General features: G+C 40.0%; 1 protein-coding gene across 1 annotated transcript in view; it reads right to left on the bottom strand.

Annotated features, from left to right (window-relative positions):
• The window catches only part of morgue (modifier of rpr and grim, ubiquitously expressed), a 152,447-nt gene that overhangs the window by 89,909 nt on the left and 42,867 nt on the right, over positions 1-19,671 (bottom strand). Inside the window, exons 3-4 of the mRNA XM_070088886.1 lie at positions 18,025-18,775; positions 673-862 (exon numbers count right to left, since the gene is read on the bottom strand). Of these exons, the coding sequence (XP_069944987.1) occupies positions 673-862; positions 18,025-18,775 (941 nt within the window). The remainder of the gene's footprint in view (positions 1-672; positions 863-18,024; positions 18,776-19,671) is intronic.

Below are 19,671 nucleotides of genomic sequence, written 5' to 3'. Positions count from 1 at the left end.
CAACAAATCACAAATAACCGTTAGCCGGACTTGAGTCCTGGAGGTGGGAAGTACAATGCCTGCACTTTAAAGGAGGTGCTTGGGATATTGGCTGTTTGAAGTGACAACTAAACTGTCGTATATGAGCGCCTCCGCAAAGACAGTGATTATATGCGAATGATGGCGACAGTGCTTTTTTTGGGGGGGGGTCACCCTGCCTCAGTGGGAGACGGCCAACGTGTTGGGAAAACACACACACACACACCAGGAGCTTGGACTCGACCCCTGCAACCTCAACTAGGTGAGTACACACAAAAGAGAGAGAGAAAGAAAGAGGAGAGTGAAAGAGAGAGAAGGAGAAAGTGAAAGAGAGAAAAAGAGAGGAGAGAGAGAGGTAGGTACGTAGGTTAGGTTAGGTTCCAGGCTACGGCTGTAAAGCAAAAATCGCTGTAAAGTGAAACATAACCTTTTTCACTTTCAAAAGCCTTTTAACATATTTACACTATCATGTATTAAGTGATCAACAGACATAAGCCTTAAAAATGCAAAACACCGTAAAGCAGTGCTGCAAAGTAGGGCCCACCTGTGATAATAAAATCAGATGCTGGTTACTGAAATACTAACTATAACAGGCTTTACTGAAAAAGAATGAGGATATACTTAGGTATACACTAAAAATAATGATGTACTTACAATTTAGTATACACCATCTGCCACATGACATTCTTAAACAGTGGTGAATATAGAGGCCATCTGCGCTGTGTGTATTTCTGCCACTGATCATCTGCCACATATCGATCCACTAGCTGCTGCCACCGTCGACAAACACGCCCAACAGACCATAACGTCATGTCATCCAGAAGATCAAACACCAACACCCAAACTGTGACATCAATGCTACATTTAAGAGTAGATACTAGAGTGTGTAGATTCAAAGTTCATTATTAATGATAGAGATCAGATATTTCCAGATACCATTATGGACTCAAGGCAAATATACAAGTATTTTCAGTTAAACCACAGTAACATATAACAGCTTGTAGACACAAATGACATTTCTAGTACACAATAATTGAATGTTAGTGTTACTCAAAGTAGCATTCTAGACACTCTTCTTTACCTCATCTACATCAATGACCTAGCTAATGCTACCAACATCCGAAGCTGATACTCTTTGCTGCAAAGATTGGCTAAACATTTTTTTTTTCATTTTCTTCAAGGCACAAATTAATTCAATTCGTCTTACTTTACAGTCTAGTTTTTTTTTTTTCAACAAGTCGGCTGTCTCCCACCGAGGCAGGGTGACCCAAAAAAGAAAGAAAATCCCCAAAAAGAAAATACTTTCATCATCATTCAACACTTTCACCACACTCACACATTATCACTGCTTTTGCAGAGGTGCCCAGAATACAACAGTTTAGAAGCATATACGTATAAAGATACACAACATATCCCTCCAAACTGCCAATATCCCAAACCACTCCTTTAAAGTGCAGGCATTGTACTTCCCATTTCCAGGACTCAAGTCCGACTATATGAAAATAACCGGTTTCCCTGAATCCCTTCACTAAATATTACCCTGCTCACACTCCAACAGATCGTCAGGTCCCAAGTATCATTCGTCTCCATTCACTCCTATTTAACACGCTCATGCACGCTTGCTGGAAGTCCAAGCCCCTCGCCCACAAAACCTCCTTTACCCCTCTTTCCAACCCTTTCGAGGACGACCCCTACCCCTCTTTCCTTTCCCTATAGATTTATATGCTTTCCATGTCATTCTACTTTGATCCATTCTCTCTAAATGACCAAACCACCTCAACAACCCCTCTTCTGCCCTCTGACTAATGCTTTTATTAACTCCACACCTTCTCCTAATTTCCACACTCCGAATTTTCTGCATAATATTTACACCACACATTGCCCTTAGACAGGACATCTCCACTGCCTCCAACCGTCTCCTCGCTGCTGCATTTACCACCCAAGCTTCACATCCATATAAGAGTGTTGGTACTACTATACTTTCATACATTCCTTTCTTTGCCTCCATAGATAACGTTTTTTGACTCCACATATACCTCAACGCACCACTCACCTTTTTTCCCTCATCAATTCTATGATTAACCTCATCCTTCATAAATCCATCCGCCGACACGTCAACTCCCAAGTATCTGAAAACATTCACTTCTTCCATACTCCTCCTCCCCAATTTGATATCCAATTTTTCTTTATCTAAATCATTTGATACCATCATCACCTTACTCTTTTCTATGTTCACTTTCAACTTTCTACCTTCACACACATTCTCAAACTCATCCACTAACCTTTGCAATTTTTCTTTAGAATCTCCCATAAGCACAGTATCATCAGCAAAAAGTAACTGTGTCAATTCCCATTTTGAATTTGATTCCCCATAATTTAATCCCACCCCTCTCCTGAACACCCTAGCATTTACTTCTTTTACAACCCCATCTATAAATATATTAAACAACCATGGTGACATTACACATCCCTGTCTAAGACCTACTTTTACCAGGAAGTATTCTCCCTCTCTTCTACACACCCTAACCTGAGCCTCACTATCCTCATAAAAGCTCTTTACAGCATTTAGTAACTTACCACCTATTCCATAAACTTGCAACATCTGCCACATTGCTCCTCTGTCCACTCTATCATATGCCTTTTCTAAATCGATAAATGCAATAAAAACTTCCCTACCTTTATCTAAATACTGTTCACATATATGCTTCAATGTAAACACTTGATCTACACATCCCCTACCCACTCTGAAGCCTCCTTGCTCATCCGCAATTCTACATTCTGTCTTACCTCTAATTCTTTCAATTATAACCCTACCGTATACTTTTCCTGGTATACTCAGTAAACTTATTCCTCTATAATTTTTACAATCTCTTTTGTCCCCTTTCCCTTTATATAAAGGGACTATACATGCTCTCTGCCAATCCCTAGGTACCTTCCCCTCTTTCATACATTTATTAAACAAAAGTACCAACCACTCCAACACTATATCCCCCCCTGCTTTTAACATTTTTGTCATGATCCCATCAGTTCCAGCTGCTTTACCCCCTTTCATTCTACGTAATGCCTCACGTACCTCCACCACACTTACATTCTGCTCTTCTTCACTCCTAAAAGATGGTATACCTCCCTGGCCAGTGCATGAAATTACCACCTCCCTTTCTTCCTCAACATTTAAAAGTTCCTCAAAATATTCTTGCCATCTACCTAATACCTCCCTCTCCCCATCTACTAACTCCCCTACTCTGTTTTTAACGGACAAATCCATACTTTCCCTAGGCTTTCTTAACTTGTTTAACTCACTCCAAAATTTTTTCTTATTTTCATTAAAATTTCTTGACAGTGCCTCTCCCACTCTTTCATCTGCTCTCCTTTTGCACTCTCTCACCACTCTCTTCACCTTTCTTTTACTCTCCATATACTCTGCTCTTCTTATAACACTTCTGCTTTGTAAAAACCTCTCGTAAGCTACCTTTTTCTCTTTTATCACACCCTTTACTTCATCATTCCACCAATCACTCTTTCCTCCTGCCCCCACCCTCCTATAACCACAAACTTCTGCCCCACATTCTAATACTGCATTTTTATAACTATTCCAACCCTCTTCAACCCCCCCACTACTCATCTTTGCACTAGCCCACCTTTCTGCCAATAGTCGCTTATATCTCGCCCGAACTTCCTCCTCCCTTTCACCTCCCTCTTACTTGTTGTTGCCACCTTCCTCTTTTCCCATCTACCTCTTACTCTAACTGTAGCTACAACTAAATAATGATCTGATATATCAGTTGCCCCTCTATAAACATGTATATCCTGGAGCCTACCCATCAACCTTTTATCCACCAATATATAATCTAACAAACTACTTTCATTACGTGCTACATCATACCTAGTATATTTATTTATCCTCTTTTTCATAAAATATGTATTACTTATTACCAAATTTCTTTCTACACATAGCTCAATTAAAGGCTCCCCATTTACATTTACCCCTGGCACCCCAAATTTACCTACTACTCCCTCCATAACATTTTTACCCACTTTAGCATTGAAATCCCCAACCACCATTACTCTCACACTTGATTCAAAACTCCCCACGCATTCACTCAACATTTCCCAGAATCTCTCTCTCTCCTCTACACTTCTCTCTTCTCCAGGTGCATACACGCTTACTATAACCCACTTTTCACATCCAATCTTTATTTTACTCCACATAATCCTTGAATTTATGCATTTGTAGTCCCTCTTTTCCTGCCATAGCTTATCCTTCAACATTATTGCTACTCCTTCTTTAGCTCTAACTCTATTTGAAACCCCTGACCTAATCCCATTTATTCCTCTCCATTGAAACTCTCCCACCCCCTTCAGCTTTGTTTCACTTAAAGCCAGGACATCCAGTTTCTTCTCATTCATAACATCCACAATCATCTCTTTCTTATCATTTGCACAACATCCACGCACATTCAAACTTCCCACTTTGACAATTTTCTTCTTCTTATTCTTTTTAGTAATCTTTACAGGAAAAGGGGTTACTAGCCCATTGTTCCCGGCATTTTAGTTGACTTTTACAACACGCATGGCTTACGGAGGAAAGATTCTTATTCCACTTCCCCATGGATATAAAAGGAAAAGTAATAAGACCAAGAACTATTAAGATAAAATCAAAGAAAACTCAGATGAGTGTGTATAAATAAACGTGCACATGTATGTGTAGTGTGGCCTAAGTGTAAGTAGAAGTAGCAAGACGTACCTGTAATTTTGCATATTTATGAGACAGACAAAAGACACCAGCAATCCTATCATCATGTAAAACAATTACAGGCTTTCATTTTACACTCACTTGGCAGGACGGTAGTACCTCCCTGGGTGGTTGCTGTCTACCAACCTACTACCTAAAAATAATAATAATAATAAAAATAATAATACGTACGTATAATAATAATAGTATAATAATATAATCATCTTTCTTTCTTCCTTTCAACTAACCAGCCATATCCCACCTAGGCATGGTGGCCCAAAAAGAAAAAAGAAAGTTTCTCTTTTTAACCCTTTGACTGTCGCGGCCGTATATATACGTCTTACGAGGTACCGTGTTTGACGTACATGTATATATAGTACTCATAAATTCTAGCGGCTTCAAATCAAGCAGGAGAAAGCTGGTAGGCCCACGTGAGAGAATGGGTCTGTGTGGTCAGTGTGCACCATATAAAAAAAATCCTGGAGCATGCAGTGCATAATGAGAAAAAAAAACTCCGACCGTTTTTTTTAATTAAAATGCCTAATTTGTGGTCTATTTTCGTATAGTAATTATGGTTGTATTCTCGTTTTCTTGGTCTCATTTGATAGAATGGAAAACATATTATAGAAATAGAGGTGATTTTGATTGATTTTACTATAAAAAGAACCTAGAAATGGAGCTCAAAGTAAAGGAAATGTTTGATTTTTGCCAATGTTCAAAAGTAAACAAATGATGCCATTGTCCAATAAATGTCCAACTAGCCATTCTAATATGCAGTCATGAATGGGTTGATGTTATTTATACAATTATTACAGTATTGCAGTAGTCTGCATAATAGTAAGTCTTCTATTTTTTGTTTGAATAAAAATTCAAAATAGAAAGCAAGAGTAATATCAGAGGGGCCTGGAGACATGACTGATGAGCAAAGAAAATGTTATTTTAGAGCCAGGAATGTCTGCATTGTTCATTCTGGACCTTATTTTGAAATTGTCATATTTTTTAGTTTTTGTGAAATTGGCCAAATTGCAAATTTCTGACCACATTATTAGGTAGTTGAATTTGGTAAATGGGCAGTTTCTTGTACTCAATCGATAGAAAAAACGGAGTTCTAAAGAAATAGCTATGAGTTTGGGCGACTGGAACAATGGAATTAGCCAAAAATAGGGCTCAAAGTGGGCGAAATCGCCGATTTGTAAACAGCGCCGAGGTCGCTAACTTCGCGAGAGCATAATTCCATCAGTTTTCCATCAAATTTCGTTTTTTTTGGTGTCATTACAATCGGGAAAAGATTCTCTATCATTTCATAAGAAAAAATAATTTTTTTTTTTAATTTTGCGACACCAGGAGACACCTCAGGATTGGGGTTGCGACAGTCAAAGGGTTAAATTTAGTAATTTATACAGGAGAAGGGGTTACTAGCCCCTTTCTCCCCGCAGTTTAGTTGCCTCTTACAACACGCATGGCTTACGGAGGAAGAATTTTGTTCCACTTCCCCATGGAGGTAAGAGGAAATAAACAAGAATAAGAACTAGAAAGAAAATAGCAGAAAACCCAGAGGGGTGTGTATATATATGCTTGTACATGTATGTGTAGTGTGACCTAAGTGTAAGTAGAAGTAGCAAAACGTACCTGAAATCTTGCATGTTTATGAGACAGAAAAAAGGACACCAGCAATCCTACCATCATGTAAAACAATTACAGGCTTTCATTTTACACTCACTTGGCAAGATGGTAGTACCTCTCTGGGCGAATGCATAATAATAATATTATTATAATAATAATAATAATAATAATCCTAGGTAGTAGGTTGGTAGACAGCAACCGCCCATGGAGGTACTACCGTCCTGCCAAGTGAGTGTAAAACAAAAGCCTGTAACTGTTTTACATGATGGTAGGATTGCTGGTGTCATTTTTTTCTGTCTCATAAACATGCAAGATTTCAGGTACGTCTTGCTACTTCTACTTACACTTAGGTCACACTACACATAGATGTACAAGCATATATATACACACCCCTCTGGGTTTTATGCTATTTTTTTTCTAGTTCTTGTTCTTGTTTATTTCCTCTTATCTCCATGGGGAAGTGAAACAGAATTCTTCCTCCGTAAGCCATGCGTGTTGTAAGAGGTGACTAAAATGCCGGGGCAAGGGGCTAGTAACCCCTTCTCGTATAAATTATTAACTTTAAAAAGAGAAACTTTCGTTTTTCTTTTTGGGCCACCCTGCCTCGGTGGGATACAGCCGGTTTGTTGAAAGAAGAAAGAATAATAATATGGAGGCAGTGGAGATGTCCTGTATATTATGCAGAAAATTCGGAGTGTGGAAATTAGGAGAAGGTGTGGAGTTAATAAAAGTATTAGTCAGAGGGCAGAAGAGGGGTTGTTGAGGTGGTTTGGTCATTTAGAGAGAATGGATCAAAGTAGAATGACATGGAAAGCATATAAATCTATAGGGGAAGGAAGGAGGGGTAGGGGTCGTCCTCGAAAGGGTTGGAGAGAGGGGGTAAAGGAGGTTTTGTGGGTAAGGGGCTTGGACTTCCAGCAAGCGTGCGTGAGCGTGTTAGATAGGAGTGAATGGAGACGAATGGTACTTGGGACCTGACGATCTGTTGGAGTGTGAGCAGGGTAATATTTAGTGAAGGGATTCAGGGAAACCGGTTATTTTCATATAGTCGGACTTGAGTCCTGGAAATGGGAAGTACAATGCCTGCACTTTAAAGGAGTGGTTTGGGATATTGGCAGTTTGGAGGGATATGTTGTGTATCTTTATACGTATATGCTTCTAAACTGTTGTATTCTGGGCACCTCTGCAAAAGCAGTGATAATGTGTGAGTGTGGTGAAAGTGTTGAATGATGATGAAAGTATTTTCTTTTTGGGGATTTTCTTTCTTTTTTTTGGGTCACCCTGCCTCGGTGGGAGACGGCCGACTTGTTGAAAAAAAAAAAAAAAAAAAAAAAAAAAAAATAATACATATATAATAATAATGTACTACATAATAATAATTATAATAGTAGACGGATTCAAAAGGCTGTCACTAGTTGGCAGTATTTACCACAACAAAGAGGGAGTGGTTGTGGCCGCCTCCACCTATTACATAATAACATATTTTATTCATTCTACATTATACATCAGGTTTCAATGTTATTTATATTGTTTATTATGTCATATTAGATGAACTGTGATAGATAAATAAGCCGTAGAGTTCATGATAGTGAAATATTCAAAGAGTATTTTGTCCTGTCTCCAGACAAACACTTGTCAGCCGCCGATGCCGCCACATATATAATGACATATTTTATTCATTCTAGAGTAAGTATCAGGCTTCTATGTTATTTATATTGTTTGTTATGTCATATTAGATGAACTGTGACAGATAAATAAGCCGTATACATGATATTAGCGAAATTATTCAAGAAGTATTTTGTCTGGTCTCCAGACAAACTCTTGTCCACCGCTGACACTGCCTATACCACTACATGAATAACATATTTTATTAATTTTAGAGTATATATCAGGTTTCTATGTTATTTATATTGTTTATTATGTCATACTAGATGAAATGTGATAGATAAATAAGCCGTAGAGATGATATTAGGGAAATTATTGAAGTACAGAATTCCACTGGAACGGATTAATTGCATTTCAGTTAGTTCAAATGAGGAAAACTGACTCTACAAACGAGCAAATCCAGTTGCGATTAAGGCGATGGAACAGATTAAACTCGCAAGTCGAGGTTCCACCGTATTAGATAAGCTTAAGAGTGGCACAAGTGTGATGAAGAAGACATGAGCCCCTGGCTTGATGAGTCATCAATTTGGACAATTAAGAAGAATGAGGCAAAGATACAAGCTTGTGCAATGAGTAACCCAGGTTGTGACCTCCCAAACAGAATGACAAATAGGCAAGAAGAACTAAATAAGATGGAAAAGTTGAACGAGTGGACTGAGCAAAAAACTAAAAAAAGGTGAACCACTTAAGTTCATCTTCATAAAGAAAAGAGCCTTACAGTGCTATAAAATGTTATGTGATGAGGAAGGCAGACCTGAACAAGAGTGCTTGTTTAGTACATGGTGGTTCCGTCTTGTTTAGTACAGGGTGCTTCCATAAGTTCAAATTGCTCAGTTAGTTGCATTATATTAAGTTTTCTGGTGGAAGTGCTTCTGCTTACCACACAGTAGCAGGGAATTTTCCTACTGAGTTACAGAAAAATATCTTTCAGGGTGAGTATGAGTCACAGCAAGTGTTTAATGTTCACAAAACAAGTTATTGAAAGAAAATGCGAGAAAGAACTTGCATCAGCCAGCAAGAGAAAAGTGCACCAGGAATCAAGGCAACAACGAACAGCTTCAGCTTGCTACTTTGCAATAAAATGTAAGGATATTTTACATGTATTCCCATTATTATTTCCTGCTACAAGACTCCCTTTGCTTTGAAAGGCATACATAAAACCACCTTACCAGTTACCTGGAGTCCAAACCAGCCAGGATGGATGACAGAGAAATTATTTATTGACTGGTTTAAGCATCACTTTATTACCAAAGTCATGTTTTACCTGCTCAGCAAGAACCTAGCATTCAAGGTTCTCTTCACTCTTGATAATTCCCGTATTCATCCACAGCCCGAAGTGGATGTGCATCAACAAACACACAAAAATGTGATGCTGAAACTTGTTGCAGTATTGGATGCTGACTGAGCTTGGAGTGCCAGACTTTTGGTGTAAATTTGACATTGTGGATATCATCAGTTATGTCAAAAGTGCATAGAATGCAGTGCCCTAATCAACATTAAATGCAAGCTAGGAAAAAGGTATAGCTGAGTGGTGAATACTTTCACAGGTTTCCCCCCAGTTAAGTGCAAGGTGCAGGAAATCATTGAGCTGGCTGATGAGGGCTTTGAAGATATGCAGGAGGAAAATGTGAATGACCTGTCAGATGATGATGAGGAAGAAAAAAGTCCAGAGGAAATGGAGGCAGAGCTAAGTGTGCAGATACAATGAAGGCTAATAACAGATGAAAATGAGGGATAACCTGAAGAAAAATAGTCAACACTGTAACAGTTACATGAGCAGTTTCATGTTAGGACTCCTGACAAATTTATAAGCACTGCTCTGAAACAGGGTCTAGAGCAGCTGATGATGCCTGACTATCAGCTGTACAAAGTACTGCAGTATGAGAGAGACCACAGAGGCATTACAGAATTTCTCAGTACTCCAGTACAACTGTCAATATCAAAGCACCAACCTTAATCATCCACCTATGCTAACAATCCATGATCTTCCACCTCAGCTAGCAAACCACAACCTTCCTCCTCAGCCCTGTAAAGTCACACCAACCTTCTCCACTCCTTTCAAAATCAACATACACCAGCAATCAGAATTTAAGGCAAGAAGTAATATTTATGTAATCTTTATAGGTAGTAGGTTGGTAGACAGCAACCACCCAGGGAAGTACTACCGTCCTGCCAGATGACTGTGAAACAGAAACCTGTAACTGTTTTGCATGATGGTAGGATTGCTGGTTTCTTTTTCTGTCTCATAAACACGCTAGATAACAGGGATATCTTGCTACTCCTACTTACACTTTGGTCACACTTCACAGACACGCACATGCAAATATATATACATACATCTAGGTTTTCTCCTTTTTCTAAATAGCTCTTGTTCCTTTTTATTTCTTCTATTGTCCATGGGGAAGTGGAAAAGAATCTTTCCTCCGTAAGCCATGCGTGTCGTATGAGGCGACTAAAATGCCGGGAGCAATGGGCTAGTAACCCCTTCTCCTGTAGACATTTACTAAAAAAGAGAAGAAGAAAAACTTTATAAAACTGGGATGCTTAAATGTGCGTGGATGTAGTGCGCATGACAAGAAACAGATGATTGCTGATGATATGAATGAAAAGAAGTTGGATGTCCTGGCCCTAAGCGAAACAAAGCTGAAGGGGGTAGGGGAGTTTCGGTGGGGGGAAATAAATGGGATTAAATCTGGAGTATCTGAGAGAGTTAGAGCAAAGGAAGGGGTAGCAGTAATGTTAAATGATCAGTTATGGAAGGAGAAAAGAGAATATGAATGTGTAAATTCAAGAATTATGTGGATTAAAGTAAAGGTTGGATGCGAGAAGTGGGTCATAATAAGCGTGTATGCACCTGGAGAAGAGAGGAATGCAGAGGAGAGAGAGAGATTTTGGGAGATGTTAAGTGAATGTATAGGAGCCTTTGAACCAAGTGAGAGAGTAATTGTGGTAGGGGACCTGAATGCTAAAGTAGGAGAAACTTTTAGAGAGGGTGTGGTAGGTAAGTTTGGGGTACCAGGTGTAAATGATAATGGGAGCCCTTTGATTGAATTTTGTATAGAAAGGGGTTTAGTTATAGGTAATACATATTTTAAGAAAAAGAGGATAAATAAGTATACAAGATATGATGTAGGGCGAAATGACAGTAGTTTGTTGGATTATGTATTGGTAGATAAAAGACTGTTGAGTAGACTTCAGGATGTACATGTTTATAGAGAGGCCACAGGTATATCAGATCACTTTCTAGTTGTAGCTACACTGAGAGTAAAAGGTAGATGGGATACAAGGAGAATAGAAGCATCAGGGAAGAGAGAGGTGAAGGTTTATAAACTAAAAGAGGAGGCAGTTAGGGTAAGATATAAACAGCTATTGGAGGATAGATGGGCTAATGAGAGCATAGGCAATGGGGTCGAAGAGGTATGGGGTAGGTTTAAAAATGTAGTGTTAGAGTGTTCAGCAGAAGTTTGTGGTTACAGGAAAGTGGGTGCGGGAGGGAAGAGGAGCGATTGGTGGAATGATGATGTAAAGAGAGTAGTAAGGGAGAAAAAGTTAGCATATGAGAAGTTTTTACAAAGTAGAAGTGATGCAAGGAGGGAAGAGTATATGGAGAAAAAGAGAGAGGTTAAGAGAGTGGTGAAGCAATGTAAAAAGAGAGCAAATGAGAGAGTGGGTGAGATGTTATCAACAAATTTTGTTGAAAATAAGAAAAAGTTTTGGAGTGAGATTAACAAGTTAAGAAAGCCTAGAGAACAAATGGATTTGTCAGTTAAAAATAGGAGAGGAGAGTTATTAAATGGAGAGTTAGAGGTATTGGGAAGATGGAGGGAATATTTTGAGGAATTGTTAAATGTTGATGAAGATAGGGAAGCTGTGATTTCATGTATAGGACAAGGAGGAATAACATCTTGTAGGAGTGAGGAAGAGCCAGTTGTGAGTGTGGGGGAAGTTCGTGAGGCAGTAGGTAAAATGAAAGGGGGTAAGGCAGCCGGGATTGATGGGATAAAGATAGAAATGTTAAAAGCAGGTGGGGATATAGTTTTGGAGTGGTTGGTGCAATTATTTAATAAATGTATGGAAGAGGGTAAGGTACCTAGGGATTGGCAGAGAGCATGCATAGTTCCTTTGTATAAAGGCAAAGGGGATAAAAGAGAGTGCAAAAATTATAGGGGGATAAGTCTGTTGAGTATACCTGGCAAAGTGTATGGTAGAGTTATTATTGAAAGAATTAAGAGTAAGACAGAGAATAGGATAGCAGATGAACAAGGAGGCTTTAGGAAAGGTAGGGGGTGTGTGGACCAGGTGTTTACAGTGAAACATATAAGTGAACAGTATTTAGATAAGGCTAAAGAGGTCTTTGTGGCATTTATGGATTTGGAAAAGGCGTATGACAGGGTGGATAGGGGGGCAATGTGGCAGATGTTGCAGGTGTATGGTGTAGGAGGTAGGTTACTGAAAGCAGTGAAGAGTTTTTACGAGGATAGTGAGGCTCAAGTTAGAGTATGTAGGAAAGAGGGAAATTATTTCCCAGTAAAAGTAGGCCTTAGACAAGGATGTGTGATGTCACCGTGGTTGTTTAATATATTTATAGATGGGGTTGTAAGAGAAGTAAATGCGAGGGTCTTGGCAAGAGGCGTGGAGTTAAAAGATAAAGAATCACACATAAAGTGGGAGTTGTCACAGTTGCTCTTTGCTGATGACACTGTGCTCTTGGGAGATTCTGAAGAGAAGTTGCAGAGATTGGTGGATGAATTTGGTAGGGTGTGCAAAAGAAGAAAATTGAAAGTGAATACAGGAAAGAGTAAGGTTATGAGGATAACAAAAAGATTAGGTGATGAAAGATTGGATATCAGATTGGAGGGAGAGAGTATGGAGGAGGTGAATGTATTCAGATATTTGGGAGTGGACGTGTCAGCGGATGGGTCTATGAAAGATGAGGTGAATCATAGAATTGATGAGGGGAAAAGGGTGAGTGGTGCACTTAGGAGTCTCTGGAGACAAAGAACTTTGTCCTTGGAGGCAAAGAGGGGAATGTATGAGAGTACAGTTTTACCAACGCTCTTATATGGGTGTGAAGCATGGGTGATGAATGTTGCAGCGAGGAGAAGGCTGGAGGCAGTGGAGATGTCATGTCTGAGAGCAATGTGTGGTGTGAATATAATGCAGAGAATTCGTAGTTTGGAAGTTAGGAGGAGGTGCGGGATTACCAAAACTGTTGTCCAGAGGGCTGAGGAAGGGTTGTTGAGGTGGTTCGGACATGTGGAGAGAATGGAGTGAAACAGAATAACTTCAAGAGTGTATCAGTCTGTAGTGGAAGGAAGGCGGGGTAGGGGTCAGCCTAGGAGAGGTTGGAGGGAGGGGGTAAAGGAGGTTTTGTGTGCGAGGGGCTTGGACTTCCAGCAGGCATGCGTGAGCGTGTTTGATAGGAGTGAATGGAGACAAATGGTTTTTAATACTTGACGTGCTGTTGGAGTGTGAGCAAAGTAACATTTATGAAGGGGTTCAGGGAAACTGGCAGGCCGGACTTGAGTCCTGGAGATGGGAAGTACAGTGCCTGCACTCTGAAGGAGGGGTGTTAATGTTGCAGTTTAAAAACTGTAGTGTAAAGCACCCTTCTGGCAAGACAGTGATGGAGTGAATGATGGTGAAAGTTTTTCTTTTTCGGGCCACCCTGCCTTGGTGGGAATCGGCCAGTGTGATAAAAAAAAAAAAAAAATATTTTATTACACAGAACACATACTGCATCTACATATCATTATTTTTTACAATCAAGGATGAAGCTTGAAAACCATAGGAGTCATACAATGCATGGAAATAGGAGGAAATCAGGTTCAATCAGGCTCTTGGATCAAGAGCCCATCACTAGCATCAAGACATTTCTCTCTTGAGGGTCCTGACACTTCCAGAGAGCAACTGCAGGCTGCAAGGATGAGAGGGAGTAACCTGTCCTAACACAGAACAAACTACAACAATTTTGTGCATACCTTGATGTTCCATGCATATGAAGCACACTATCACGGCTTTCTCAAGAGCTTTATGTAGTGTTGCTTTACGAAAGGATTTACTGTATATCTAATATTATGCCACTGCTGCCTACAATGCCTGGAAGGGTTATAATTTGTCAAAATACTTCAAGATTGGATTGCTGGTTTCTTTTTCTGTCTCATAAACACGCTAAGATAACAGGGATATCTTGCTACTCCTACTTACACTTTGGTCACACTTCACAGACACGCACATGCATATATATATATACATACATCTAGGTTTTTCTCCTTTTTCTAAATAGCTCTTGTTCTTTTTTATTTCTTCTATTGTCCATGGGGAAGTGGAAAAGAATCTTTCCTCCGTAAGCCATGCGTGTCGTATGAGGCGACTAAAATGCCGGGAGCAATGGGCTAGTAACCCCTTCTCCTGTATACAATTACTAAAAAAGAGAAGAAGAAAAACTTTATAAAACTGGGTTGCTTAAATGTGCGTGGATGTAGTGCGGATGACAAGAAACAGATGATTGCTGATGTTATGAATGAAAAGAAGTTGGATGTCCTGGCCCTAAGCGAAACAAAGCTGAAGGGGGTAGGAGAGTTTCAGTGGGGGGAAATAAATGGGATTAAATCTGGAGTATCTGAGAGAGTTAGAGCAAAGGAAGGGGTAGCAGTAATGTTAAATGATCAGTTATGGAAGGAGAAAAGAGAATATGAATGTGTAAATTCAAGAATTATGTGGATTAAAGTAAAGGTTGGATGCGAGAAGTGGGTCATAATAAGCGTGTATGCACCTGGAGAAGAGAGGAATGCAGAGGAGAGAGAGAGATTTTGGGAGATGTTAAGTGAATGTATAGGAGCCTTTGAACCAAGTGAGAGAGTAATTGTGGTAGGGGACTTGAATGCTAAAGTAGGAGAAACTTTTAGAGAGGGTGTGGTAGGTAAGTTTGGGGTGCCAGGTGTAAATGATAATGGGAGCCCTTTGATTGAACTTTGTATAGAAAGGGGTTTAGTTATAGGTAATACATATTTTAAGAAAAAGAGGATAAATAAGTATACACGATATGATGTAGGGCGAAATGACAGTAGTTTGTTGGATTATGTATTGGTAGATAAAAGACTGTTGAGTAGACTTCAGGATGTACATGTTTATAGAGGGGCCACAGATATATCAGATCACTTTCTAGTTGTAGCTACACTGAGAGTAAAAGGTAGATGGGATACAAGGAGAATAGAAGCATCAGGGAAGAGAGAGGTGAAGGTTTATAAACTAAAAGAGGAGGCAGTTAGGGTAAGATATAAACAGCTATTGGAGGATAGATGGGCTAATGAGAGCATAGGCAATGGGGTCGAAGAGGTATGGGGTAGGTTTAAAAATGTAGTGTTAGAGTGTTCAGCAGAAGTTTGTGGTTACAGGAAAGTGGGTGCAGGAGGGAAGAGGAGCGATTGGTGGAATGATGATGTAAAGAGAGTAGTAAGGGAGAAAAAGTTAGCATATGAGAAGTTTTTACAAAGTAGAAGTGATGCAAGGAGGGAAGAGTATATGGAGAAAAAGAGAGAAGTTAAGAGAGTGGTGAAGCAATGTAAAAAGAGAGCAAATGAGAGAGTGGGTGAGATGTTATCAACAAATTTTGTTGAAAATAAGAAAAAGTTTTGGAGTGAGATTAACAAGTTAAGAAAGCCTAGAGAACAAATGGATTTGTCAGTTAAAAATAGGAGAGGAGAGTTATTAAATGGAGAGTTAGAGGTATTGGGAAGATGGAAGGAATATTTTGAGGAATTGTTAAATGTTGATGAAGATAGGGAAGCTGTGATTTCGTGTATAGGGCAAGGAGGAATAACATCTTGTAGGAGTGAGGAAGAGCCAGTTGTGAGTGTGGGGGAAGTTCGTGAGGCAGTAGGTAAAATGAAAGGGGGTAAGGCAGCCGGGATTGATGGGATAAAGATAGAAATGTTAAAAGCAGGTGGGGATATAGTTTTGGAGTGGTTGGTGCAATTATTTAATAAATGTATGGAAGAGGGTAAGGTACCTAGGGATTGGCAGAGAGCATGCATAGTTCCTTTGTATAAAGGCAAAGGGGATAAAAGAGAGTGCAAAAATTATAGGGGGATAAGTCTGTTGAGTGTACCTGGTAAAGTGTATGGTAGAGTTATAATTGAAAGAATTAAGAGTAAGATGGAGAATAGGATAGCAGATGAACAAGGAGGCTTTAGGAGGGGTAGGGGGTGTGTGGACCAGGTGTTTACAGTGAAACATATAAGTGAACAGTATTTAGATAAGGCTAAAGAGGTCTTTGTGGCATTTATGGATTTGGAAAAGGCGTATGACAGGGTGGATAGGGGGGCAATGTGGCAGATGTTGCAAGTGTATGGTGTAGGAGGTAGGTTACTGAAAGCAGTGAAGAGTTTTTACGAGGATAGTGAGGCTCAAGTTAGAGTATGTAGGAAAGAGGGAAATTTTTTCCCAGTAAAAGTAGGCCTTAGACAAGGATGTGTGATGTCACCGTGGTTGTTTAATATATTTATAGATGGGGTTGTAAGAGAAGTAAATGCGAGGGTTTTGGCAAGAGGCGTGGAGTTAAAAGATAAAGAATCACACACAAAGTGGGAGTTGTCACAGCTGCTCTTTGCTGATGACACTGTGCTCTTGGGAGATTCTGAAGAGAAGTTGCAGAGATTGGTGGATGAATTTGGTAGGGTGTGCAAAAGAAGAAAATTAAAGGTGAATACAGGAAAGAGTAAGGTTATGAGGATAACAAAAAGATTAGGTGATGAAAGATTGAATATCAGATTGGAGGGAGAGAGTATGGAGGAGGTGAACGTATTCAGATATTTGGGAGTGGACGTGTCAGCGGATGGGTCTATGAAAGATGAGGTGAATCATAGAATTGATGAGGGAAAAAGAGTGAGTGGTGCACTTAGGAGTCTGTGGAGACAAAGAACTTTGTCCTTGGAGGCAAAGAGGGGAATGTATGAGAGTATAGTTTTACCAACGCTCTTATATGGGTGTGAAGCGTGGGTGATGAATGTTGCAGCGAGGAGAAGGCTGGAGGCAGTGGAGATGTCATGTCTGAGGGCAATGTGTGGTGTGAATATAATGCAGAGAATTCGTAGTTTGGAAGTTAGGAGGAGGTGCGGGATTACCAAAACTGTTGTCCAGAGGGCTGAGGAAGGGTTGTTGAGGTGGTTCGGACATGTAGAGAGAATGGAGCGAAACAGAATGACTTCAAGAGTGTATCAGTCTGTAGTGGAAGGAAGGCGGGGTAGGGGTCGGCCTAGGAAGGGTTGGAGGGAGGGGGTAAAGGAGGTTTTGTGTGTGAGGGGCTTGGACTTCCAGCAGGCATGCGTGAGCGTGTTTGATAGGAGTGAATGGAGACAAATGGTTTTTAATACTTGACGTGCTGTTGGAGTGTGAGCAAAGTAACATTTATGAAGGGATTCAGGGAAACCGGCAGGCCGGACTTGAGTCCTGGAGATGGGAAGTACAGTGCCTGCACTCTGAAGGAGGGGTGTTAATGTTGCAGTTTAAAAACTGTAGTGTAAAGCACCCTTCTGGCAAGACAGTGATGGAGTGAATGATGGTGAAAGTTTTTCTTTTTCGGGCCACCCTGCCTTGGTGGGAATCGGCCGGTGTGATAATAAAAAAAAAAAAAAAAACTTCAAGAAGAACTACAAGGTACCCTTTCAGTTGAGAAGGAGAGACTATCCATAAGTCATCACTTCATGCAGCTAAAACTTCATTGAAAACTTCAGTAACAATTCTTCAGAGTTTGTACATAATACACTAAGGAGATAAATTTACTCTTTGTAAATTTAGAAACTAATTATATTTATTTAGTAGCTACTGTAATTAGAAACAAAAATGAAACTAAGTCAAAACATTGCTCATTTGCTCTCTAAAAACACAAGTAATTATATGCAATGTAAGTTTTATTAAAAACCTAAATTTTAATTTTTGTTCTGGCTTGTGCAGCAAAAGTTTATTTCACAGATGTTATAACTGACCTTCTGGAGGCATACGATGTATGAGAGTTGGGTCAAGGCTTTCACTTGGACGAGGACAAGTCAGCTGGATTATCTGCTCTTGAAGAGTTTCCCGTACTACAGCCATTCTTCCTTCAGCTTTCCTAACAAGGAGTCGTCTTGTCTCTCCCATTCGAAGGCTGCCTCCTCCCACACCACTACTACTGCCACTGCCACTGCCACCTCCACCTCCACCTCCTAGACCTGCACCATTCCGTCCTGGTAAGCTTCCTCCTGAAGCTCCCATTATTAACAAACTATTACCTGAGGAACCAGGTGCAGGTCCACCACCAATACTTCCCAAGACACCAACAGCACTGACCATCCCAGAGCATACAGGAATGTTTGTTGATGCTTGTCCACCTACTGCTCTGGGTAATACTGTAGATGGTCCTGCTCCAGGTAAGTCTGAAGCAGAGACTAAGCTTGATTCACTGCTAACAACCTCTATGCTATCAACAGCACCATCATCAACAAAATCATAGTCATCATTTTCAGTTTCGTCGTTAACTAGCACATTCAAACTGCTGCTGGTTCCCTCTTGCTGTTGCTGATGCTGTGTTTGCTGTTGTAATTGTTGTTCTAATTGATGTAGCTGATAATGTTCCTGCTGCTGCTGCTGCTGCTGCTGCTGTTGCTGTTGGTGTGGTAGTTGCTGCATTTGCTCCTGTGTTTGGTAATAATCTCCAGGTTCACGTGGTTCTTCATTTCCTGAATCTCCATCGTCAGTTTTCTAGGGAGATATGAAACAAATTAATGACATGATGCACAGAATGGATAGTATGTATTTTACCCCATGACAAGCTATTCCAAAAACTCAGGTCTGTGTGCTAACAAGTGTACTGTGACTGCCTTATAATATTCATCAAACTAGGTATATTTCTATAACCTAAGAAGCGTTGGTCCCAGTGTGAGCACAATGAAAGTTTTTACAGATGAATCTCACCAACATGGCTTAGGCAAGTTTTAGTTCAAGTCCCTTCAAAGCCTTTATTAATAATGACTTGTATAATCATAAAACAATTGTTAACAATCCACAAAAGTTTGAAGAGTTAATGATAATTCGTGCAACAGAACTATACTACTGTGATATAACTGCAAAGAGATTTTACCTACTGATTAGATATTAGCCCTTTCACTGTTTTCCACGTAAATCTGTCATTAACACCTGTGTCACTCCCATAAATCTGTTTTAAGCACAGCTTTCATATGTATACTGAGAGTGGTAAATTCTGGCCTAGACATGAGACAATAGGTCTGTGCAGTGAGTGCACACAGCACAGAAAAAATCCTGAACCATTCAATGCATGATGGGAAAAAACAAACCTCTAACCTACAGTGGCCTGTGGCCTGGTGGCAAAAGCTCTCACTTCACATGGTAAGGGGTCCAGGTTCGATTCCCAACAAGGGTAGAAACATTGGGTGTGTTTCCTCACACTGGTTGTCTATGTTCACCCATCAGTAAAGTGGGTACCCGGGAGTTAGTCAACCGGTGTGGGTCGCATCCTGGGACAAAATTGACCTAATTTGCCTGAAATGCTCTGCATAACAGGCAGCTTTCTATGTATCAGTATGTCATCGATGTCAGCTAGGCCTGTATACCTTGTACATGTACTTGCAGAAATAAAG

This window comes from Cherax quadricarinatus, chromosome 26 (assembly GCF_038502225.1).
Source record: "Cherax quadricarinatus isolate ZL_2023a chromosome 26, ASM3850222v1, whole genome shotgun sequence".
NCBI lineage: Eukaryota > Metazoa > Arthropoda > Malacostraca > Decapoda > Parastacidae > Cherax > Cherax quadricarinatus.
The sequence above is the reverse complement of the archived record's forward strand: the minus strand, read 5'-3'. Positions and strand labels throughout refer to the sequence as shown.